The 26,529-nt window shown below is 41.9% G+C and overlaps 2 protein-coding genes across 2 annotated transcripts; both read left to right on the forward strand.

The window, feature by feature from the left end:
• The first annotated feature begins 638 nt into the window (after positions 1 to 638).
• nup133 (nucleoporin 133) lies at positions 639 to 15,842 on the forward strand. The gene is made up of 25 exons (XM_079279239.1): positions 639 to 864; positions 1,255 to 1,370; positions 1,483 to 1,586; positions 1,967 to 2,200; positions 2,349 to 2,519; positions 3,060 to 3,215; positions 4,043 to 4,113; positions 4,670 to 4,817; positions 5,600 to 5,750; positions 6,156 to 6,310; positions 6,493 to 6,584; positions 6,898 to 7,061; positions 7,705 to 7,799; positions 7,949 to 8,173; positions 8,260 to 8,382; positions 9,419 to 9,518; positions 9,822 to 10,085; positions 10,611 to 10,744; positions 11,329 to 11,487; positions 13,162 to 13,297; positions 13,800 to 13,918; positions 14,784 to 14,864; positions 14,967 to 15,031; positions 15,260 to 15,348; positions 15,588 to 15,842. The coding sequence occupies exons 1-25, from the start codon at positions 737 to 739 to the stop codon at positions 15,722 to 15,724; spliced, it is 3,417 nt and encodes a 1,138-aa protein (XP_079135365.1). The 5' UTR covers positions 639 to 736; the 3' UTR covers positions 15,725 to 15,842.
• Positions 15,843 to 18,287: 2,445 nt separating this feature from the next.
• On the forward strand, positions 18,288 to 24,229 carry acta1a (actin alpha 1, skeletal muscle a). The gene is made up of 7 exons (XM_079279505.1): positions 18,288 to 18,435; positions 20,158 to 20,297; positions 20,767 to 21,091; positions 21,620 to 21,781; positions 21,975 to 22,166; positions 22,269 to 22,450; positions 23,810 to 24,229. The coding sequence occupies exons 2-7, from the start codon at positions 20,169 to 20,171 to the stop codon at positions 23,951 to 23,953; spliced, it is 1,134 nt and encodes a 377-aa protein (XP_079135631.1). The 5' UTR covers positions 18,288 to 18,435; positions 20,158 to 20,168; the 3' UTR covers positions 23,954 to 24,229.
• The last annotated feature ends 2,300 nt before the right edge of the window (positions 24,230 to 26,529 follow it).

Raw genomic sequence — 26,529 nt, forward strand, 5'->3', positions numbered from 1 at the left:
CATGAATTGGTGCATTACCGCAACATATATATTAAAAGGAAAATGAAATAAAATATATAAGAAACAAAACAACTGGCTCATATTTTGTTAATAATATTAGTTAGTCTCAGATATTGAAATAATACTTGATAACATTCACTTTTTGAGTTCTTTTGCAGAATATCCACTGCCCCAGTGGACGTCTTTCACCAAATAGCAAATAATATGAATGAAAATGTCAACTTGTAGTTCGCAGTGCTCACTGTCATTCTACTGTAATAAATAATACATCGGATATTCTTTTTCGATTATATTTTGTATTAACAATCTGAATCTGAAAAGTAACTAAAGCTGTCAGACAAATGTTGTAGAGTAAAAAGTAAAATGTTGGCCTAATTGTAGTACAATACTTTTCACCCGTGTTTGAAGTTTATACAAAAACAAATAAAATAAAATAAAAATGTACAAATATTTTTTTAAATGAATGAATGATAACACAACACGTCTACGTCTTTCCATCCCGATAGTTATTGTTTCTGTCAAGTTTCTTTAAAAAAAAAAGAAGAAGAAGAAACAAAAGCCGTTTATGCGATGGGCGGGACTTTCCGTTGACACAGTGATGACGCATATTTCGAGCGACTGCACCGCGCGCTGTTTGGAGGAGGATTCTTCAGTGAGTTTTTAGCGGTGCAAATATTGCTTTTTACGGTTAAATTCGTACATATTTCTCTACCGTTGAGCAGTACGTGGTACCGGCATGTTTACCCCCCGCGCCAACCCGAGCTCCGGCCGCCGGCAGCAGGGCAGGACCACCGGGAGGAAGAGCGTCTCCGGTGCGGCCGCCAGTCTGCTGTTCTCCCCGCGCAGGACGTCGCTGTCTGCGAGGTGAGTGGAATCACTCAACGGACGTTTTAGCTGTGTTTTGTGTGTGTATATAAATGTATATATTATAAAATTGTATTAGACTCACCTAGATACATCTAATGAAGTCAAATACAATAATCCTGTTGGAAACCCTCCCTTCGTGTGTCAGTTTTTAGTATTTTTATTTAACTCAATGTCAATTTCGGAGGATGTAGTTTGTGGTGCTCTTGAGTTGCAATCATTTTATTCCTCTTATTTTTTGTTCACCCCATTTATATTAATGAGGGTTAATATTAAACGCCTATCTTAATATCGTGTATTACAGTTCAACAGCACCAAAGTAGTCACAGCTCAGTGATATTCGGCTGATGTTCCTGAGGATCTGTTGAACTCTCAATCTCTCTCCATCAGGTCAACACCCACCCGAGTGCAGAGCCATTCAGCTGCAGATTCAGTCAACTATGACGTGCAAACCTTCGGCTCATCGCTGCCTGTCAAAGTGATGGAGGCGCTGACTATGGCTGATGGTAAAGAAACATGAAGTTCATGTTCCTGTTGATGCCTCTTTTTCTGTCGTCAAGGTTTGTTGAAAGCTCTGAAAGCCACTGAACAATTCTGTGTGTGGGTCGGTCCCTCTAGTTGATGACCACATCTCAGTGAAGGTGAATGAGAGCGGCTGGGCCTGGATGGTTTGTGGAGAGAGACTGATCCTCTGGAAGATCTGCCAGACCGCTGTGGCCAAGGTACAGTTGAAGATCTAGAAACTCAAAAGCTGCAAACACGCTCCAGACGTCCCCCTTGCTGCTTTAGTCTGCGTTATGTGGTTAATTTAAAACATTTGGGTTTTGGGCTGTTGGTTGGAACAGACAAGCAATTAGAAGACGTCACCATCGGCTCTGTGAAACTGTGACGCTCATTTTACGATATTTTCTCATTAATCAAAGCATAGACGTTTAAGCGCGTTCATCATATTTAGATGATTATCGGAATAGCATTGTGAATTGTAATTATTGTGGCCAGGTTAATTGCGATATGAAATTCTCATATTGTCCCGTGTTTAGTTGCAGTTCTTAGAGGAAACTCTCACCGATTATTCAGCCACTGTCTGTGTGTTCTCCTGCAGCTGTCGGTGTGTAAGGAGCTGCAGCTGCCCAGCAGTGAGTACAACTACACAGCCGACCTCGTGGCCGTGTCGTCCGCCGCTCCTCTGGAGACGGCCCCCGTTCAGTCCATCTCCGTCCTGGCCGTGGCTGCGGCGGGAACGGCTCGCTTGTGGACCAGCCTGGCCCAGGAGGGCAACTACACAGAGACGGACGTGGACCTGGGAGATCTCTGCAACTTTGTTGTTGCTGTCAATGTAAGTAAATCTGATTTAATTTAATGTCTTTGCAGCTGAAACCTCTAACCTGACTCTTAATACAGCAGCTACTATATTTACAATTCATCACTGAAGATCTTGTTGTTTTTCTCTGTCTTTTATTTCTGACTCTTCTCTTCTCTCTCAGGGTGGAAGCTTCGTCTTGTCCTCTATGAAGGGTCGGCTGTTGAGAGCGAGTGCCGATTCCTCGGGGAAGCTGCAGTACCGAGCGCTGCAGCAGGGTCAGGGCATGCTCTCCGGCATCGGACGCCGTGTCTCCAGCCTGTTCGGCATCCTCTCCCCGCCAGCCAACGACACAGTGAGTCCTGCTGACAGATTTCGCCGTAAAGTGGAGTTCAGTGGGTGGCGGTCAGTAGGGCCGCCCCGCTGAAATGTAGATAACCTGCTACAGAAGCTCCTCATTGAAGGACTCAAAAGTCCTGCTTAAATCCAGCTTTACAAATGTCACATATTTTAACGGGCAGTGCTCTGCAATGCTTACAGGCATATGTAACCAACATTTTAAACTGAAAAAACTATTTATATTGGTAACAATTCATTAGTAACCAAATTAAAAGGATTTGTTCCAAAAAAGCTTAAGTTGGGTTGTATCACCTTTTAGTAATACTGTAACGGTTGCTTGGAACCACTAAACATTTTAGGCTGAACTTCCATGTTTCTAATACGACTACTTGTTGCTATTTAATATTTTGACCGTCCAGTTCAACACCTCCAGCTCGCATATATATATATATATATATATATATATATATATATTCCCTTAATGACATACAAACCGTTTCAGATGAAGCCTCAGCTGCAGCTCCAGTTGAAATACTTCTCTGTTTGTCTGCTGCAGCTCCACAGTGTGCTGTGGGTGGGCGGAGCCAGCAGCCTCTACACGCTGACCAGCTCCAGACTCAGTAAATGGGAGGTGGACGACAGCTGGGAGCACCAGATCCTCAGCTGGGACGCCGAGCGAGCGCTGACCGAGAGCATCGCCGACGCCATCTGGGTCAGTACGAGGGAGGAAAACAAAAATAATCATTTGATATGTGTATATATATGTATATGTATATATACCGTTTATCGGTCTGATTCAGTGTCATACAGCGGTGGAGGAAGTATTCAGATTGTATATTATTATTGTACATAATTACTTATGCATTGATGTTTAAGCTGTTTTTATTTTTTTATAATGGCTGCAACTTTTCATTGTGGATTAATCTGCTGATTATTTTCTCCCCGAATCGATTGGTTGTTTGGTTTGTGTCTCGTTTTGTCCGACCAACAGTTTTATCATTGAAGACGAGGAGATTCACGGGACATTTGAGAAGCTGAAACCATCAAATGTTTCAGGCATTTCTGCTGATAAATCAATTATCAAAACAGTGGGAGATTCATTTTTTTGATGACGGACTAATCTTTCAAACTCAAATCTATTTTTTCAAAGGTTCTTCGTTCAGATTTTTTAAGTAACCGGTAACTAAAGCTCTCAGATGAATGAAGTGGTATACAAAATACTATATTTCCCTCTGAGATGTAGTATATATTCTTCAAAATTGTACTCGAGTACAGTACTTGAGTACATGTATAAAGCCCATCACACAGAAACAATGTTGGTGAACGTGTATTTTATATTTTAGCAGGAGGTAAAACGAACTCAAAACACAGTTAAAGCTCTTTTTTTTTTATTCAATCAAATCCTCAGTTAAACTCTTGACTTCCATCATTTCTACTGCATGTTGGCAGCCACATTGATCCACGTCGATCAGATTATCTTCAGAACATTTCAATACTGCAAATGTCCGTCATGATTTCTTAACATTTGTCTCCCACCAGGGGTCAGAGAGCAACTACGAGGAGCTGAAGGAGGAAGCGAACGTGATGTACCTGGACATGAAGCACAGCCAGTGAGTGTGTGTGTGTGTGTGTGTGTGTGTGTGTGTGTGTGTGTGTGTTTATATACACGTGCACAACTTCCTGCTTGTTTTACACTTCATAATAAAAGGTCTTAAGTTGTCTTTGCTGTATTTAAACTTTGATGAAATTTTCTCAATTTAAAAGTCTCTCCACTGAACAATGTCTTTCTATTAATTGTTATTATTAATCTCCCCCCCCCCCCCCCCCATCTGAATGTGATGTATAACCTCTTAAATCCAGGACTGTGAATAGGAGGTAGAGGGAAATACAACTGTCTTGCGAGGAGACAAATGAAAGCATGAGACTTTAAATTCAGGTTTAAATTCACAGATAATCTGTGACTGAAGGAAGGATCCAGAAATCCAGAAATAAGTAGTGAGGTGTAGAATTAATATACTTATAGCTGCAAAGCATATAAAGTACACAGGGAACCTGATACCATCTTGCAGGATTCATGTAATGTGTTATTCATTTTTTTTTTAATAAATCCAATGACGTACCAAGTAGATGTGAGGCCGAACTGAGCCGGAGTCTTTGTGTTTTCAGAGCCGGCCTGGTGGTTTTGGCTGCAGCCTGGCACCTCTCAGACACTCCCTGCCTGGCTTACTACTGCCTGGTCACCCTGCAGGACAACGGAGCCGCCATCTCCGACCAGTTCACCGTGGAAGTCACCAAGTACAACCCTCCCTTCCAGGTCAGTCCTGATCCTTGTGATGTCAGCATTTGGGTGTTCGGGGTTTTACAGGACCGTAACTCTCCTGCATAATCTGGTTGTGTTGATGAACGACCCAAACTACAACTAACTCACTGTTGTCTTTAGACAAACCAGCATGCACCTGTCCCTTCTCACCTCACACAAATCTTTGCCTCGTGTTTCCCCCTTCCTTCTCTTCACAGTTTGAAAACTTTTCTAAAAAAAAAAAACACACACAAATTCCTTCCTTCGTCAGAGTATTGTAGCGGCAGTAAATGTCTCAAAACGTGTACAAATGCAAGTAAAACCATCTTAGTCGCTAGATACTACTAAAGGCTAAGTATTTTAATGAATGGCCCTTTTATGCTGCATTAACACTATGAGCGACAAAGCAACAGCCTGAAAGTCATTTTCAATGGAAGTCGTAGGCCTGAAGCTACAAACTTACGCCCGAAACAAAAATGAAACTAGCCCTCTGATGACGTGAAGTGTCGACCAATCACATGTCTTTGTTTCACCATTTCTGGTTTCCTTCTCTCCCCACAAGTCCTGTTCGGTTCCATCTCAACAATGGGGGGGAATGTCTTCTTGCAGTCATAAATTGGTCGGCATATGAGTGTTAATGGCACATTTAGTGCTCACTTTACGACATGCAGGCACTCACTGGTTTGAATTGATGACGGGATGGTATGAAGATCCTTGAGAGGACGATGATGCTGTTTCCCCAGGTGTTACGTCAGAAGAAGCACGCTTATTTCTTCCTCGGTGTCTTGTTTTCCCAGAGTGAGGAGGCTCTGCAGGCCACTCGGCTGGCGTTGCCGCGCTCCCCCGGCTCCACCGCCTTCCTGTATACTGAGGAGCTGGTGTTTGCTTGCTCCACGGGAACCAGCAGGGGAGGACTACCCGATGAGAAAATCAGCTTCAACTCACCTGGTGAGTAAAGGACCGTTCGCTGCTCTCTGGCTCCACAGCACCGGAGCACAATCGGATTAGTGTAATAATTGCAGTCGGGTGAGATATTATAAAATGGAGAGTGATGGAATTACAGTTTGTACGACTTAAATGATGCTGAAGAAGTCATTTATTTTAAGATGTTCCAAGTAATTACGCACAGGGAACATCGAGTAAACTGTAAAAACCAACAAGTGAGTAATGAATAAATAATAAAGTGTAAGAAGACAGAATTCAACTGTAAATGTACCTCTTTTAATTGTAAATGACGAGGTAGTTATTTATTGGCCCATGATGAAAAAAGACCAAACCCCACGATGAACACACAGCAGATGTCTCTGAATGTCTGACGACGATGTTTCTCTCTCCGTCCGTCTGTCCGTCCAGGTGACGGTGTTCGCGGAGGAGGCTGCTGCGTCAACCTGCCCGTGTTTTTCTCCCAGAACAGCGGCCTGGTGGCGGTGGTGGCCCGGCAGAGCGCCTCCATCCTGCCGGAGACGATGGAAGACTCTCTGTGCTCCTCGCTGACTGCAGCTCCGGAGGTGACACGAACTAATTCATTATTCTAGTCAGGATTCAGTCTTTCTCGAGACGTTTGCATCCAACTATTCACACATTCATAATCCAGTCGTGAGAAAATACAATCTACTGAACCATGTGACTGTGCATTTGATGTTGACTGAATTTAAAATGCATTTCTGGTTTTTGTTTTCTTATGTTTAAGGTTTCAGTCATGGAGACTCCAACCAGAGCAGAGCCTGTAGCTCAGGAGGACAAAACCAAACTCCTGAAGATCGCTTTCCTGCAGTTCTGCCGGTACGTCAATAAATAACTCGACTCATAACGTAAAGAAACGGGACCAGTTAGCTGCTGGTTTCACACAAAGGGATCCGTGTTTTTAGTGACAAATGTTACATATTTAGTGTTTAATCAAGTGCTTAAATTATTACTAAATCATTTCACTGATCAAGTAAAAACCTCAAACAAGCTTCACAAATGGCGTTGGATGAAATATTGTTGAAGGCTCATATCAATACTTGTTAGACTGAAGCAGCATTGCTTAGGATTTAGAAAGGATTTGGTCCCTGTGATTCTTTAAATAAAAACTTTATTTATTTTCCTCTGTCAGTAACGATCTGGTGGGCGCTCAGATGGTCACAGACGAACTCTTCCCCGCCGACGGTGACGGTGAGGAGGGAGCCGAGCTGGACGGCATGGTGATTCGAATCAACCTGGACCTGGTGGACGATTACCCGGCCTCCGACCCTCGCTGGGCCGAGTCTGTCCCCGACGGTGAGGAGGAGGAGGAGGAGGAGGAGCCTGGTGTAGCATCTCTTTACATATGAAACATATAGTGCTCATATTTGTAATAAACAGACTTCCAGACTCTTTATTTAATATGTTGGATTGTGATTTTTGTCAACAACAAATTCGTTTTTGTCACGGGAGAGCGAGAGAACTAAAAATACCTTTCATGTTTTTTCCTGTAATTCCATCAAATTGATTCAGTAAGTTTAAAGACATTTGTGTCATATGTTACATTAAGATGAAGATCTTACTTTGATGCAGAGACTGCAGGAGATATTTTCTCAGTTTCTAGTCACAGGGTTCTCTATTAATGCAACATACATTAATAACATGTTTGTCTTTTTTAATTTATATTATTTTACTTACCTCAGGTCCCTCAGATATATATTCCTTGAATATCCTCAAACTTACTCGTCCATATTTCTTTTTCTTAACTTCACAAAAGAAAATGAATCCCTGTAATGAAAAAAAAAAAGTAAATAATTTAAACATAATCAGAATAATTTGCTGTTTTTGCTTAACGAATTCTAATTCAGTCACAAAAAAGTAATTTTGTTAAAGTGGTTTGAACATCTAATTTAAACAGTTTGTACTTTTTCTGTGATTATTTCTGTTTCTGTTCCTCCAGAGAGCGCCGGCTTTCGTCTCACCTCCCTCATCATCCTCCACCAGCTGGAGGACAAGATGAAGGCCCACGGCTTCTTCATGAACTTCCTGCTCCAGGTTCTCTCTCTCACACACACACACACACACACGGGCGTATATCTTAAATATGAGAAATAATGGTTCACAGAGCTTTAGTAGTGGTCTGACAATGAACCCAGCCTGTGTTATCGAGCTGTGCTCATTTCAGGATTCTGTTCTTTCATCAGGTGGGTCTGCTGGACCGGCTCGGCCACGTGACGGTGCGCTCGTCTTCCATGGCGACACGCCTGCTGCTGTGCGAACACGCCGAGAAGCTTCAGGCAGCGATGTTGCTGAAGAACCACCACACCAAACACGGCGAGTTGGTGAACCAGGCCATCGGCATCGCGCTGCAGAGGAACAACGCCGCCGTACCGCCCAGCCTCACTGCCGCCGACGTCTTCTTCAGAGAGGTTCGTGTCTGACGGTGTTCTGCTCTGATGATCCAGGTGGTGTGGGGAAGATGAATTCAATCTTTTGTTTTCCGGTGCACCCGCAGGTGTCTCAGATCTCCTCGGTGTTCGATTGTCTGCTGGACGAGGAGGAGCGGAGTCTGAAGGAGAACCCGGTCGACTCTGTGCAGTGGGCCGAAGTGGTTCTCACCGTCAACAACATCATTAAGGTAAACACATTCATGGTATCGTAAAGCATGATGTGTGTAACCAAAGAGGGAGGAAAACTAATATTAAAAAGGAAACAAAACGCAGTAATTTAGAGAAGCAAAATAGTTGATCCGTTTAATTTTTACAAGTGAAAAGACTTGAATGTTGTCACATTTTATTTGGAAATGTCAGAAAATAACTTTGTTTTGTAAAGTGCTTCAACAAATACTGGGATTTACGGTCCCAAAGTGTTGTTTGGTGCTTTATCTCCATCATGTCTCTGAAGAAAGTGTGATGGGAAGAGGAAGATATTTGGTTAAAATCAGGCTTCAACCAAAAGTGAAGCTGATGCTGACGTGCCTTAAACCTGCATTCTCTCTACTGTCCACCAGGGGGCGACTCCTCTGGTTGTATAGAAGTCTATGAGAAAATGACTCTACTTCTCTCTTGATTTATTCCCTCAGTAAACATTGTAAACATGAGTTTATGTCTCAATCTCTAGTTTCAAGTCTTCTTCAATACAGCATGATGTTCATTTAGTACATTATGGTCCATTTAGAGTCACACAGACCATAAAGCAGGGGATGCTTTAGGGCGGGGCTACACGGTGATTGACAGGTCTCTACCACGGCGTTGTCCGGTCTGGGAGTTGTCCGTGTTTTTATCTTTCAACTTTAACCCTTTCATAGAGTCTCTTGAGTTCATGAAAATAGATTTTAACATTTTGGTCGCTTAAAAATGTCTTATTCAGCATCTGGTTGTACTTGGCTCCACCCTCTCGTGTCACTTCACTTCTGGTAGGAAAAAAACAAGTGGCGACGGACAAAATACCGAACTCCAGTACTCCACAAACCAATGGGTGACGTCATGGTGGCTATGTCCACTTCTTATCTACAGCCTGTGGTCAAAATACTGCTAGTAGCAAGCAAATAGGCTATTACCAGGAATTTGTTTTTCAATATTTTATTGCTACTCTCAATGTTTCAAATGTTTTGCCAGTAAAGATCTCAGTGGGGAAAAGAAATGCCAATAATTGTACTGTGTGTGTGTGTGTAGGACATGCTGCAGGCTGCTGGCCAGTACAGGGAGACGAAGGCCTTCATGTACAGAGCGTCTGAAAGCTGTGCTGCAGAGCCGGAGTACAGCCCATGGACAGGTACACCTTTAATTCTTCAGTCCTCGACCAGCAGCTTCAGTTCGCTGCATGTTGCTGTTGTAACTGCCCCAAGATGCTCATAGTTTGTTTAATTCATTTAATGACCAATAAGTCCATGTGGAAATTAAACTGAAAGTGCTTAAATAATGCATGACCTTATGAGTCAGTGTTTACAGTCTCTCATTTGAGCCTCAGTTAAACTTCTGACTTGTTTCTATCAATGCTGTATGAAGAAGTCGTTCCCTGTGAAAGTGTTTTTTGTCGTAGGATAACGTAATAAACACGCGTCTTCTCTCCTCACAGCGTCGGGCGCCGTTGGCGGCGTTCGCACCGTCATCTCCCGCCAGCATGACATCATCCTGCGCTCGGTTTACCCGCACGCCGACTCGGAGCTGCGCAGCGCCCTTTGCGAGCAGCTGGTGGCGCTGTTGGACATCTACCTTGGCGGCTACGTGGCCCAGCTGACCTCCCTGCAGCAGCAGAGGCCCCCGGGGGCCCAACAGGAGCGGTATAACAGCCTGGAGATGGAGTACAGCCAGCGGCGCTCCGAGCTGCTGGCCCCGCTGTGTAAGTCCAATGATGCAATAAGATTTGAATCATTGACATCAAACTGGAGCCCTGCCCGTACTGATGGCAACATGTAAAAGTGTAAAGCGTCTTATGACACGCGCTGTACAACCACAATGCTACCGGTTCTGTTGCAGGTCATACCTTTTTGTTTCCTGTTTCTCTCTGACTCTGTCGCCTAATCATGATACATTGACCAATATTTGGTCCTATGAGAACCCACATATTTCATTAGAGTTTGAGCCAAAAGTATGTCCTGAGCAGGAGATTTAAAAATGAATGTTTCAAAAACGCCAACAGCTAATGAGCTAATGAGCTCTTTGTCTATTTTGACGTTTAAAAACAGTTAAAAAGTGGATTAAAGAAACTGATAAGGCCAACATCTATAATGAAAAACAGTTAAACAAGGTTTGAATGTGTGTTGACATCGAGTGTGTGTATCTGAAGCTGTCGCAGTGTATCGGGAGATTGTTTTTGGGAGTTTTACTTTCAGAGTTGTCACTGTGCAGTTGTTATGTGTTGCAGTGGAGCTGGGTCAGTACCAGTGGGTGGCAGCGTTGGCTGAGAAGTACTGTGACTTCGACATCCTGGTTCAGATGTGTGAGCAGACCGACAACCAGAGCCGCCTGCAGCACTACATGACCAAGTTCGCAGACCAGGTAAAACCAGAAACGCTAAGGGAGCTCTTTGAGAAATAATGGGTGGGTGAGCGTGTTAAAGGAGCTTGGAACAATGTTTTAATGCACGGGTCCCCGGTTTGTTGGCACAGCACACTCTACTAACGCACACTGTAGACACACACGATGTACCAACAGTGTGGTGCTTTGAAGAAGACTTGAAACTGGAGATTGAGACATAAACTCATGTTTACAATGTTCACTGAGGTAATAAATCAAGAGAGAAGTAGAGTCATTTTCTCATCGACTTCTATACAACCAGAGGAGTCGCCCCCTGGTGGTCACTAGAGAGAATGCAGCTTTAAGACATGAAGCTTTGACTTCACTTTTCAGAACCGGAGATTGTACTAAAGTTTGCAGGAGAGAAGCGTCTCCTGTTCAATGCTTTGTTTAATTAGTTCTATCTTTGGAGGGTTAGTAAACCAGAAAGTGTTATCTCAACTAAACTAACTAAGTGTGTGTACATTTTAGATTTACATGTAACTGCAACACTTTTGTTTTTGTTTTGTTTTTACACACCGCTCAACCCACTTCCTCTTTGTCCCACGTGTCACTTCCTGCCGCAGAACTTTGCTGACTTCCTGTACCGCTGGTACATGGAGAAGGGGAAGAGGGGGAAGCTGCTGTCACAGCCGGCCGCTCATCACCAGCAGCTGGCCAGCTTCCTGCAGTCACACCAGCACCTGAGCTGGCTGCACCACATCCACGTCCACGACTACTGCAGTGTACGACACACACACACACACACACACACACACACACACACACACACACACACACACACAGCTTGTTTCACGCTTCAGCACAAAACCAAAACCACATCCTCTCTCAGTATAACAGCTAAAAAAGCACACACACGTACTCTTTTATATTTCCTCTGTAACTGATGGCTTCTTCATGTATTTCCTTCCTTAACTATTGTTCTTCTTCTGTCCCATCCCTTCCTTCCTAGATCTGTCTGTCTTCCTCTTCATGTTTCCTCATTTTTTTCCTTCCCTCTTTGCTCCCTTTTCTTTTTGTTTCCTCCCTCCTGTCTTCATCTGTCCTTTTCTTCCTTACTTCCTTTTACCTGCCCTTCCTTCCCTCCATAGCTTTCCTTCCTTCCTTCCCTTCTTTCTTTTGTTTTTCCTTCTTTTAATCGTTTATTTCTTTCTACATTCCTTCTTCTCTCACCTTTAACTTGTTTCCTCAGCTGTTTTTTCTTTGTTTCTTCTTTCCTTTCCTCTATTTTCTTTCCTTCCATCCTTCTTTCCTTTTACCTGTCTTTCATTCCTTCCCTTCTTACCTTTGTATCTTCCTTCATTTATTCTCTCTCATTTACCTTTTTGTTTTTCCTTCTTTTAATCATTCTTTTGTTTCTATATGCCTTATTCTTTCTCCTTTACCTTTTTGTTTCTTCCTTCCTTCTTTCCTTCCTTCCAATCCTCTTTCTGCTAGCACAGTGAATGATGTATGAAACAGACACACACATGGCCTCACAAACCAATTCCTTCATTCTGTTTTTACCTTGTTGGTTGTAAATTATGCAAAACACACAGAAGTATATAATCTTCCTTCCTTCCTTCCTTCCTTCTTTCCTTCACACACAAACTCAGGTTCCTTCCTCTTTCAGCAGCGTTAAACATGTTGACGCTCACGACACCCAAAGTATTCAACACACGCACACATTGCACAGCTTCCTTCCTGTTTGCAGTTCCCAAACCCACCCACACAGCAAGGCCACACACACCTTCTCTGTTTAACACACACACACACACACACACACACACACACACACACACAGAAAAAGAAAACCTTCCTGGTTTGAAACACAGCCCGGCTGCGTGTTTTTCACTTCTTACTTTATTCACTTTTCAAGGTGTTACAAAATGAAAACACTCTGAAAATCAAAAGTTCTCACTGACCAATGCCTTCAGCCTTTTTATGTTTAGAATACAAACGTAAAAAATATAACAAGGCATCTTCCAGCGTCATGTACAAAACCAAAACAAAGAACATAAATCACAACTTTATACATTCTCTACATCTACAGCATCGATCAACACAGTGCCGCAAAATTACAAATAAATTGGCCGCTGAATGCAAGAAGAACAATAAGAAATGCTGCGAGATTTCAAATTTAACCATCAGAAGTTTAAAAGAAGAAAAACAAATAAAATATATCCATGAAATGATGCCCCCCACCCCCGTACCAGCTTAATATAGTGTGTTCAAGACCGTAATCATCATATTTTTGTGTGAATTAATGAATTGATCTGCTGATAGTCAGTGTTTATATGTTATGCTTTGCTGTGTGTGTGTGTGTGTGTGTGTGGACCCCAAGAAGAGCCTCTTCTGCCCAGTTGCATCTAACGGGGATCCAAATAATGAAGACTAAGGACCGTGTTGTGTCTCTGCAGGCCAACCGGACGCTCTACAGCCAGGCCAACATGGAGATGCGTTACTTCGTTAAGAAGAAGACGCTGCTGGCTCTCAGTAAGCTGACGGTGCTCGCATCCAACCTGCCGGAGGACGAACTCAACAAACAAGTCAACGGTAAAATGCACCATTCTTTTTGTAGTTTTTTATTTCGCTGTTTGACAACAGAATCTGATATTTTTACGGTTTGATCCAGATGAAAAATGTGCCTTTAAGCAGCTTCTCTACTGATGAAAAACCAGCAGAATGTCACATAATAGACACGCAAGGGGTGACACCACTGCAGTGGTCCTGTAACTATTGCCATTATATCGTTTAGCTTTCCAATGTCCTATTTAACAATGTAATTAAGTTGCATTTGTTACTGACACATTATTTAATTTGTTACACAATCAACAGTGCAATAATTGGTATTCTCAGCTAAACTAAACTACAGACAATTCAATGCGTCGGTGAAAGGTTTATGCTGCTCATAAAAGGACACCAGAGGACTATTCCCTTGTTCGTAGCGTGCAGCCAACCGGTTTTCACGGTGGATTTGGAGAGAAGCTTCAAATAATCCACTTGTGTCTGCCTCGCGCCTCGCGGGATTAACGGTGTCGTTTATCCGTCCGATCAGACATCGTGGAGCAGGAGCGCTTCCTGCTGCATCAGGAGACTCTGCCCCGACAGCTGCTGGAGGAGAAGCAGCAGAACCCCGACGCCATGCCTCTGCTCAGCGCTCACAACCTCATACAGGTGAAGAACACACACAAGCACAAAGCGGTCCGTGGACTGAACCACACAACCAACATTCTCTTCACCTCAGCCATGTTGGGATGTGACGATACCATGAGGATCGGTGGCGTCGGAACACCCCCACATGAAAACAACTCTGATCTACGCAGAGATGTAGTGGAGTAATGTCTTACCTGAGCAGAGAATGAAGTCTCACTCTGTGAAATGCTCCCAATCTGGGATCTGGCACTTTTAAGAGGGGAAATGTTGAGCGATTTGGGTGAATTAAACTTCAAACGAGAACACATTCCTGTCATTACCGATGTTAACATGCACAGAAAAGCAGGAGTTGTTCTCTGAAGCCGAGTTTATATGTAACCAACCGAAAAAACTATGTGAAGTCAGCTGGTTGACGTTTTATTCTCCAACCAAGTTGCTATAGACTCTTTTGTCTCCCCAATAAAAGGTGGCATCATGTTTTTTTAGATTGTGAACGCTTCACAAAGGAGCTGTATTTCCCATTCTGAACATTATAGAAGCAAAGAACTGAAGATATGTTGGAGTAATGTCTACCCCCTCAGGGAAAACACTGTCAGCGCCGTTAGCTGTGAGCCGCCGGCCGTGTTGAGAGCCATTGAGAGGCAATCGGAATGCACCCAATCTCGTGTCTTCCACCTTTTAAAGTCACGATTACAGATCTTTTTCAGTAAAGTCGTTAAAGACCAAATAATGGGTTTACTTTTAATTTCTTAACATGGAGAAGGAAACGATATTTCCCGTTTACGTTGACCTTTCTGAAACCAGATTACTGCCATAAGCGATCGTGTTCACACGCTGAACTTAAGTCCACTCAGCCTCCGCTCACCTCAGCGTTTCCTCTCCTCAGCTGTACATCTGCGACGACAACAGGCGAGCGAACGAGTACGACTTCAAAAAGGCTCTGGATCTGCTGGAGTACATCGACGAGGTAACCTGCTGATTCATTGGTCTGTTGGAGGTTCGGCGAGTTGGGGTTTGACGGCCGTTGAAAGACAACTTCGGTGAGTTTTTTTCCGCGTTTGTGTTGCAGGAGGAAGCCGAGGACATCGACTCGATGAAGTGTGAGATCTTCGGCAAAGCGCTGCGAAGAGACGAGTAAGATCCGTCAGTCGTGTTTTTGTTTGTCTCGTCGTTCAATTAGGAAACAGAATTTTTGATTTTGATGATTTTTTTTGTTTTGAAAACTCAATTCAGAGCCCTTTGCAAATGAGAGTAAACAATTAATATCAGAAGAGCAGAAGTTGGAGGAAAATGCATTGAAACACTGATTTATGAACATGTTCACAAACACTGCACGTCACTTTGATGCCGTGTCTCTCCCAGCTGGTCCTCGGCCGACGGGACCGACGACCCTCTGGAAGCCGCCAAAGACAGCATCTTTGTCAAGATCCTCCTCAAACTCATCCAGGAAGGTGAGACGCGTTCACGGAGTTGCGTTTAGAAAACCTACCAAAGTACAGCCAGGAGGATTCAAGCCTATATATAAATTATGCTTTGGCAACATTGTTTTTTTAAACTTTCATGCCAATAAAGCCACATTGAATTGATATAATGGACATAATATGGATTGAGAAATCCGTATCCTTGTATTAAAGAGTATAGTTATTTAATAAAAACTTAACTCCATATTTCATGTCTCTTTATTTTCCAGGAGTTCCTCTGCAGACGTACCTGCCCGACGTTAAAGAGCTGCTGGAGCTGGACGACCTGAGCGGTTTGAAATCAAAACCCTATTTTGAATTTGTCCTTCGAGCTAATTATGAACATTACCGAGAAGTCCAGATGTGACGACTGATCACGTCCCGGTAACGACCGCTTTTTGCACTTCGGCTTTCTTTCGCGTTCCAATAATTTTCAAGATTTGTTTGAATTTTTCTCTTTTCTCAATAAATGTGTTATTTCTGTAGATAGACTGCTGTTGGTTTGTTTTTTAAATGGAAACATAGTTAAGAATAGTTTTTGAAGAAATTGCAGATAGAAAAGTTGTTCTTCACACAAAGATTTTTCTCAGAAAAACAAAACTGTTTACTGACATCTCGTGACGTTTCTGAAGCACCGTTTTAAAATGAAAAATAAGTCACAAAACAATATAAATCTCAGAACACAGAATTTGCTAAAAGTACAGTAAAGAAACTAAACAATGAACAGAAATAAAGGGACACCATGTATCGATACGTTGGGTATGATGTTTTCCTCTTAGCTTTCTTCTTTTATACACACAAAACCATAATTATTAGTAAATGAAATGAATCAAGCATGAAACAAAAGAACACTCCGAGCCGTCAAAACATGATTCAACAGCACAAATCGGGAGTGTTTGCAATTAACCAAATACTTTTTACTCAAGTACTGTACTTCAGTACAATTTTGAGGTACTTCCATTTTCTGCTCCCTTTATAATTCTACTCCACTACATCTCAGACTCAGAAATGTTTTTACTTCGCTACAAGTACGTGCTTCAGTGACTTTGCAGATTCCGATTAGAAATACAATGTATCCTCTGCAGGAATGTGGTTTACTTTCTGCTCTCCGTTGGCTTCTTGCCCGTCCGATATCTAAACCTTCAGGACTAGAAAGTGGCAGAAACCCGATCCTGTAGACTCCAGAAGCTGGCCTGCATTCGTCAGGACTTCCTCCTGTTTGGTGACGAGGGGCAGATGTTGGTTATAAATAGTTATTTTTGGACCGACCGACTGACGGGGATCCTCTGTTATGATCCACTTTCACAGCTACGCCGCGGCCGCAGACGGCGTTCAGGGTCCCGCTCGGCTAAAAATAGTAGAAGTAGGTGAGATTACGGACATCGGCTCCACATTACTGTTCTCTCTTAACTGGAGACAGGTGGGAACACGTAATTCAGTCTTATCTAATCTCACTCTAACACTGTATAGCACTACAGAGGGTCTTACTTAACTCTCCTAATATAGGTCAAAATATTTAAGAAATCAGAATCTGCTTTGTTGGCCGTGTATGTGAATTTGACTCCGGTCTTTACATCGCTCTCAAATAATCAACAAAATATAAAAACAACAAAGTAGAACCGAGGTAAGCATTAACATTTAACTATGTACAATATAAAATGTAAATATATGTCCAAAAGTGTATATATATGAACATAAAGAACAACAACAATGACTGTAGAATTGAGGTAATATTGCAGTATGTCTGATTAAGTGTCCATCAGTGACGGCATGAAATGCAGAGAATTTCCAATTCTGGTCCAGATGATGGCTCAATTTGGAGAAAATATGTAAATAAACAACACAAATAATTAGAGAATGTCCTCCAAAGAAGGACAAAACCCTCAAAACAACACATGTTAAATCTTCTGCGTGTTGTTCTAAAAGCACAAACGATGTTTTGTCGTTTAGTTTCAGGAACATGTTGGATAATCACACATCTGAAATCACATCTGGTTCAGAAAATTGCACCTTCAATGATTTACCCAGAAGGGAACTGCTGGGTAATATAATGTCTGTAAGCCACAAGCCATTTTCTTTTTGTCATGAAATGTTTTTTGACCAGACAGTCGCATCGTCTTCCATTTTTTAACTGTGAATCCTAACACCTCGGTGGATCTCAGCTCACAGTTGGGTAAAAATCAACCATAAAATACAATGAATACACACATGCATATACACACACGCATATACTTATATATACACACATACATATACATACAAATAATAGCAAATAAATAAAAAGAAAATATATGAATAAAAAATAAGAGTAAAAAAATATATATATAATTTATTACTCGTACTTCCAGAACACTACAGCCGACACATCAACTCCTCCGCTTACACTTCAACTGATATCTAATAATCAAATAGAACTGAACAGACATCTCTGTCATTCATTAAATGCAAACAATATTTGTCTCCCAAAGTAATATAAAGCAAGGGAGGAAATTAGAATAGGCCTCGTTATTAATTGTAGTTTTGTTTATAGTTTCATGTTTCCATGTAAGCTGTATGTCACCTTTACATCAAGGACCAAGACTAAGTAATTGTAACATCCGAGACATTTACTTTTTTATTTTAAGTTGTGTGTAATTCATGTCTAAGAAACTGAACTGAAAACCTAAAACGAAAAAATAAGCTTTGAATGGGAGCGTGTACTTTCTGTATGTAGACTGTGTGGTTTGAGTAGTAGTAGTCGTAGTAGTAGTACTCCTCAACACGCGCCACTAACGGTCGGTGAGTCGGTCTGGTCTCGCTCCATACACGGGCTCGAGCGCTCCGCGGGGGCTTTTCTCTCCATATATGGCCCTCCCGGCGCGCGAGCCTCTCTCCGTGTGCATGCATGCGGCCGACCAAATATGGACGAGGTGACCGGTTGAATTCCTGTCGAATACTCGGACATTCCTAACGGCTGTCTGCGGTGGTATGGAGGAGTGTATATAAGGACCCCCGGTGGTCGCTGCCGGTCGCACCTTTTAAACTGGAACCAGCAGCAGCGGTTAAAGTTTCCTCACTGACAGCCGGAGACAAGCAGAGGTAAGCGGCTTGGGGGAGCGGGTGCACCGGGGTGCGCTGGTACGGTTGGAGAGAGAGGGAGAGATTTGGTAGCCGGCTTCTGTTCAACTTCAGCGGTTAGAAAAAGCATTTTATTTTGTTATGACAGGACAACTTCCTGTCAGGGAGCCAGCCCTGCTGCGTTCAGGCGCTGTCGGGAATTCTAGTGTTTTTACGTTAGAATGCCACAATAAACTGGACAAATGGGAATTTTCTAAATAATGTAATGTTTAACAGTTAGTGTACAGTGTGAGCCATTCTAAAGGGAGTGAAAAGTTTTCAGATTCAATGGATAATATTTAATTTTTAAATCGAAAATAGTTGATCGATTACAGTCGAATCTAACATTTTTTTCTCATTTCTCTTGTGTTCTTTCACACAGACTTAAACTATATATAATACAACAATTATAATGTAAATGTCCCCACTTATAAAGTATTATCTTATCTAATAGAATTTGGCAACGTCAAATTATTACAAGAGACATGCATGAGGGCGTCCCCGGTATATTCTCTATCTTAAGGGGTTCTTGGCTGAAAACAAAAATCGAGAATCTCTGGTGTAATCAATCAGGGTAACAATTGTGTGATTTATGTAACATTGTACAATCTTTTTACATCATGTATATTGAAAATAGCCAGTTTTGAATGCAGCAAGACATGAATCAATCTTCTCCCAAAGCTTTCTATGAATACAAATGTGTTAATTAATCATAACGAAAGTGTTGAAAGAAGTCTACAGTTAAGTAATAATTTGAAAATGTAATCATAACAATAACTTGTGTAGATATTCTTTGAAAGCTTTGAAGGAAAATAATGAAATAGAAAAATATCACAAATGAAATGATAATATTTAGTTACAAATGTATAACATCAAACACACCCTAGGATGGGAACCAAGTCTGATTTATTTTGTTGTACCACACTGAACTTGTTTTTGTTTTTACATTTCCTGACAAAGAACACTTTGATGAACGACATCAGCTTAATGTTCAGATGTAGGACTTTATGTGGAGCACATGAAGGCATCATAAAACTAAATGAGGGTTAATGGTGTTTCTGTTTACTACCTTCTATTACAAGCTGAGTAAACTGTTGTCAGCTCTGGTTTAATGAGACGCAGAACCCAGACACTGCAGGACGGAGTGAGGACATTTAAGACTTGAGTTATAGTCATTATCCTTTTATTATTCATACAGTTTAAATCGAGCTGGGAGTGTTTCATAGGAGGAAATCAAAAGGAATAGGATATATTTGTTGGCCAGCTGTTGATTATCATACTCCACTATTGAATAAAAAGCAATGAAATATAAAATAATAATAAACATTTATAAAATATTTCCCTAAAAGAGAGAAAGTTTGGTGTCAGCTTTAACGAATGCAAACTTGTTGTTGGTCAGAATTAATTTAAAAAATCAACAATAACAAAATTAGATGTACAACATGTATTAATGACTGTGGTGATACATTCTGTCATTCTTACATGATTGGGTTCATCCTTTTTCTTCGTTTTCTTGTGTGCATTCAACTTGTAATTGTTGCATTTCTGACAGCACCTCAAGGCAGCTACTAAAACTAAAACACATGTCAGTTTTTAATTAGTTGCTAAATCTCCATGTCAGACAAATAGCCAGTGTAAATGAATGTTGTTCTCAGTGTATCTGCTGTGATGACACTCACCGGCCTCCTGACCTTCCTCCTCCAGAACCCGCAGACATGTGTGACGACGAAGAGACCACCGCCCTCGTGTGCGACAACGGCTCCGGCCTGGTGAAGGCTGGCTTCGCCGGAGACGACGCCCCCAGGGCGGTGTTCCCCTCCATCGTGGGCCGGCCCCGTCACCAGGTACACAAAGAGCATCTTGTCCCATGATACCATAGACCTCCTGGTTTTAAGCTGCGTTTAAAAGTTATGTTTCACTGAGTCACAAAGAAACAAAGAGGATGGATTGTACAAAGTATTGACGAAGGAGTGTGCAAATGTTCCCAGTATAATGAATGTACATGTAGACTTTATGTTGGTGTATTGTGTACTCTCCATGGTCAACTTGATGCGCTACATGTAGATCTCTACATCAGCTCAGGGCCACAGGCAGCAGATACATTCATACAAATAAGGAACATAAACAAAAGATAAAATGTGTTGCAACTTACAATTTGGGACCAAAGCTCTCAGTGTTGTTCATATCAGGAAGAATAGCTGAAAAAGTTCTTGGAGTAAAGCCCTGTAAACTGGATTAGAGTTGTAGAGGATGAATATAATGGCGGTGGACTTAAAGTAATCTTGAAGTCATAAAACATTCTCCTCCCCTCAGGGCGTGATGGTCGGTATGGGTCAGAAGGACTCCTACGTGGGCGACGAGGCCCAGAGCAAGAGGGGCATCCTGACCCTGAAGTACCCCATCGAGCACGGCATCATCACCAACTGGGACGACATGGAGAAGATCTGGCACCACACCTTCTACAACGAGCTGCGCGTGGCCCCCGAGGAGCACCCCACCCTGCTGACGGAGGCCCCGCTCAACCCCAAGGCCAACAGGGAGAAGATGACCCAGATCATGTTCGAGACCTTCAACGTGCCCGCCATGTACGTGGCCATCCAGGCCGTGCTGTCCCTCTACGCCTCCGGCCGTACCACCGGTGAGTCTGCCGCCTCCGTGTGTTCACGGAGGCGGAGGCGTTCTCAGAACTTTTCTGAGACAGTTATAAGTACACAGAGTGAAATGCACATTCCTTTAAAAGCCCAGTGTTCATTTTTATATGAAACCCTCACTTGATGACCAGAATGATTATCTAACTATAGAGCACTCAATGGATTAGTAGATTAATGGAACATTTAAAGTATTTTAACTATTCGTCAAGCAAACATATTTCTTTTTCAGCTTCTCTTATCTTGTGTTTTATTGCTTTTCTACATTTTACATCATGTGAACTGAATATATTTTTGTTTTGGACTGTTGGTCTGACAAAAGAAGACATTTGAAGACATCTCTGGGAATTATTAGTTGAAATACTAACTAACTATACAAGTAAATCAGTGAAATAAACCAACTTTATAGCCGGTGACACCTGATCTAGACATCAGGGCAGACATGTTGTGTTGCAGTGATAAATAAAGTATTGAACAATAAGTTGTAATTGAGAGTATTGTCGTGTTTCTGCTCTCAGGTATCGTGCTGGACTCTGGTGATGGTGTGACCCACAACGTACCCATCTACGAGGGCTACGCTCTGCCTCACGCCATCATGCGTCTGGACCTGGCTGGTCGCGATCTGACCGACTACCTCATGAAGATCCTGACGGAGCGCGGCTACTCCTTCGTCACGACCGGTAAACGCTTTCACCTCAACACGAAACACGTCAATTCAATTTGATTTTAAGACCTAAACTCCAGAAGCACGTTAGCTGTAGACATGAACCCTTTTCCTACAGTTACTCGAACAAAAAGATGTTTGAGAGACGCTGTGTCCGCTGAGCCACAGCCGCCCGCTTACAAAGTCTGATATTTCCTCCTCGTTTCCAGCTGAGCGTGAGATCGTGCGCGACATCAAGGAGAAGCTTTGCTACGTGGCTCTGGACTTTGAGAACGAGATGGCCACCGCCGCCTCCTCCTCCTCCCTGGAGAAGAGCTACGAGCTGCCCGACGGTCAGGTCATCACCATCGGCAACGAGCGTTTCCGCTGCCCCGAAACCCTCTTCCAGCCCTCGTTCATCGGTGTGTAGAACTGCATCCTGGCATGATGAGTGAACGCATCACAGCAGCAGCTTTCCGCTCCGAAATCTTGTAATTTTCTTAACCTGAATCTCTCTGCCGCAGGTATGGAGTCCGCTGGTATCCATGAAACCGCCTACAACAGCATCATGAAGTGCGATATTGATATCCGTAAGGACCTGTACGCCAACAACGTGCTGTCCGGCGGCACCACCATGTACCCGGGTATCGCTGACCGCATGCAGAAAGAAATCACGGCTCTGGCTCCCAGCACCATGAAGATCAAGGTAACCAACTCTACGTCACCCTCGACTGAATCCACTAGTGATTAAATGACCAAATGTATGTGGACACCTGACAATTACACTCATAAGTGATAGTTCAACACATAATTCTGAAACCAGGGGTATTAATCTGCTGCTGTAACAGCCTCAACTCTTCCTCTGGGAAAAGTTCCCAGATGATTTTGACTCCCATTCAGCCACAAGAGCATCAGCGAAGTCCAACACTGATGTTACGTGATGAGCAACAGAAGACTTTCCATTATAAGAGTTGTGGTTCATTCCAAAAGGGCTCTGTACCGACCAATCGACACCAAACAGGGGATGTCCACATAGTTTTGGTCATGTAGTGAAGCAGATGGGATTTAGAATTGTAGGAAGCCGGTACTTAGTTAATGAAGAGAAGTACAAAAAGCTACATTGTCTTAATATAATCAAAAAAATGTTTAAACCACGGTTGTAGCTAAGGGTCATCTTCATTTCTGATGAATTGTTTCATCTTTAAAATGTAAAATAGAGAAAAATGTTCTCTGTGACTTCTTCAAAGTATTTGTTTTATCCGATCAATGGTCCAAAAATCAATTTACAATTATATAAAACAGGAAATAAAATCTGAAAAATAAGCTGGAAGCGGAAAATATTTGTCTTTTTTTTTTTTTTGCTTGATAAAGTACCTAAATGATTACTCGATTTTAAAAGTTATTGCCAGCACATTTTTCTGGTGACGGATCAGTCACTGGACTAATTATTTCAGCAGAAGCTCAGCTAATGTTCATTCTTCACCTTGAAGACCAACTATTCTCCCCTCGAGGCCATTTCCTGGCTGTTGTGGAGCTTTTGCGACTGGAGTTCATTTTGAAAGTTAATTTTCTTCAAGCTAGCCTGGACTAGAAGTTCTTAGTGTGCTCTACAATTCCATTGCTGATGAAAAGATATGATCCTTACCTTGACCGTGTGTATATTTGGGATATTGTGTATTTTTAATATCTGCTTATTGATATTGTATATTTACACTTTCTCCTACTTTGTACTGCAACTGCTGCACAACACTTTCCCTGAAGAAGGATAACTGAAGTTCCATCTCATCTTAAAATCAAACAGCAGAGCAGCTCTTCAATGGACTTTGCAGTGAAACTATTTTGTCTTTTATAGTAAATGATAAATATGGTCTGCTGTGTTTCTTGCTTTGTTACCTTTTACAAACAGCCAGTGGAAGTGTCTAAAGAATTAGTTTTAAAAGCTGAGACTATATCAGCTGACTGAGTGATAACTGAGTCAGTGGTGTCATCCTCCCGTCTGTTACGATATGATTATTATAAGTGCTATCAGGCAATAAAAAATAAATGATTTCCTTCTCTTCTGCAGATCATCGCCCCTCCTGAGCGCAAGTACTCCGTCTGGATCGGCGGCTCCATCCTGGCCTCCCTCTCCACCTTCCAGCAGATGTGGATCAGCAAGCAGGAGTACGACGAGGCCGGTCCCAGCATCGTCCACCGCAAGTGCTTCTAAGACCACCTCAGGATCCAGAGCAATGAGACGCTGCCGTCCCAGGACTCTTTAAAACAACATCGTCTAACCTGTACATATGTTATTTATTCCTTCTGTTATGTGTGTGATGTTTTTTTGTTTTTTTTATGTGAATGATGTCCGGTGTGTATGTGAAAGATTCAAAGGTACGACACACTTCAACTCGGACCAACGGAGAAAAAGGAGACAAAACAAACCCACGGAAAAGACCAAAAAAGAAACGAGACAATGACAGAAATAAAGTTCATTTATTTTCAAGTACGACTGCTGTGTGCTGTTTCTGGTTCTCAACACGTAGGATGTTTGTTAGACTTAAAAAAAAAAAAAAAACACAAAATATAGTTAAAATGTAGTTATATGAGGTTAAGTAAAAAAAAAAAAATAGAAGGTGTATAAAGGCTCTATCGGAAATAAAAGTCATGTATTCAAGATTTTACTTCAGTAAAAGTACAAAGTATTTGCATATACTAATACAATACACCATTGAATGTATTCGTGTGTTGCTGATGGAGCTACCTGTAATTAGTATATATTACAGTATATAAATTAACTTTACGTATATACTGCTGTGTGTATATATATATATATGTGTATATATGTATATATATATATATGTATATATATATATATGACAAAGTATATGATGACATTTCTAATTTCTAATACTGTAAAATTACCTTTTTAATGACCTTTTCGACATACTATATTTTTTGTTTTTTTCAACATACTTAGACTTTTTAGAACATGCTTTACAATGACTGTTTTGTGACTTTTTTTTTACATGTTACACTATGACTCGACATACTATAATGTAAAACATGGAGGATAAAATATAGGTCAATGAGGTATGTGTGGAGATTTTTTGACATTTGTTTTGTGTGAAATATTGTCAAGTCTATTGTCTGATCCACTCTCCGGAGCAGAAGGTGGCGCTAATGCACCAATACGCTGGATGCAGGTTTTTCCTGCATTCAGTGAATATCAACTTCATTCACTAAATCAAAGAAAATAAAATCTCTTTAATGCGGCATTCATCTTGATGGGAAAGAAATGCTTGAAGTATTTGTTTTCCTTCAAAATTAACTCAATAAAGAGCTCCAGTTAGTAAACGTCGAATAACTGATTCAATGGAATAAAATATAAATAAACAAAACAATAAAAAAAACAAGTAAAAAAACACTTGCATCAGCATTAAAGTCTTGACCCAAAATAGAGAGTAAATAATGGAATTCTGTCATTAGAGCTCTTGTATATAGTTTGTTTGTTTTATACACCCTGGCTCTTATAAAGATGACATTCAGTTTCAGCTCATTTATACTTGGAATGAACAAATGTAGCTTGTCTTCTGTGCAAAGAACATATTGTCTGTGATATACAGTGTAATATCATAGTGTTGAACATTAAATACATACAAATGTGTAGATATGGAAAAGACAAACGGTACGTCAATGTTTAAACAGTTATTATGCTTCGTTGTAATCGTATATATTTCATCAATTATATTAAGCAAGTACAACTGTTACGGTCACCACATACGTTTGAATCTACATGTGGAACTATATGTTCACAAGCTTGTTGGTGCTACTCGGACCTTTTATTAACGCACGACAGTCCGTCTCGGTATATCTTCCGGAGTTTGTTTGGAGGAAACGTTTCTGTGGTTTAGTGAAAATGTCTAAAGTCCAAATGCTGAGATGTTTTGTCAACCAGCGACTAACTGCGGCTGCTGAAGAGATATTTGGTGCGTTTGAAAGAACGATAGCAGAGTACGAGGAGGAACGTTCTGCTTTAAAAGAGCAGAACGAGCGACAACGGAAACGACTGGACGCTGTTTTCAACCCTCAGCTGCGGTTACACGGAGCAGGTTGGTTCACTTTCTTTCTTCTGTTCATGCTCCGGCTGATAACGTTTCTATGTAGTTTGAAGTGAGACTCGATTCATTGGGGCTACATTCCCTTCAATGGGTACATCCAGTGTTGCCAACTCCTGAGTAAGGAAAGTAGCTATTGGCTGTCCTAGAAGTCGCTAAATGACGTCATCGTCAAATTTGCATAATTGTAATGAGCGCTGCAGGGGAGAGGCGGGAACAGCGGCGGCTTTGCGCATGCGCGATTCATTTGCAGTCTGGACACAGAGTGTGGGGCCAAATCCCAACGTCCCCCCCCTTACGGACTCACGGATTTTGAGGCGCGCTCCCGCGAAGTCCTTGAAGTTTGAGGGTCTAGAGGGGCCATTGGGATTTGGCCTGGGTCTCCTCTTTCTGCAGCTGGGACTGCTGCGCGAGGGGCTTTAAGTCAGTCAAAACACCAGAAAAGTCTCCAACAACGGCAGAAAAAGTAGCTAGACTTGTCGCTAGTAGCTTTTGACAAAAAACGTTGCCATGAGGGTTTGGCAAGTTGCCAGATTTAGCGAGAAAGTCTCCAAGTTGGCAACACTGGGTACATCCCAAGTCTCTTAATTGCATCCCCGTTTCCTTTCCTTGCGTCTTAGTCCCTCCCACCAGGGATGCATGGAGGAAACCATGCGAGGAGAGAGGAAACGAGGAAATGGCCAAATCC

This window comes from Melanostigma gelatinosum (genome assembly GCF_949748355.1).
Source record: "Melanostigma gelatinosum genome assembly, chromosome: 11".
Lineage (NCBI taxonomy): Eukaryota > Metazoa > Chordata > Actinopteri > Perciformes > Zoarcidae > Melanostigma > Melanostigma gelatinosum.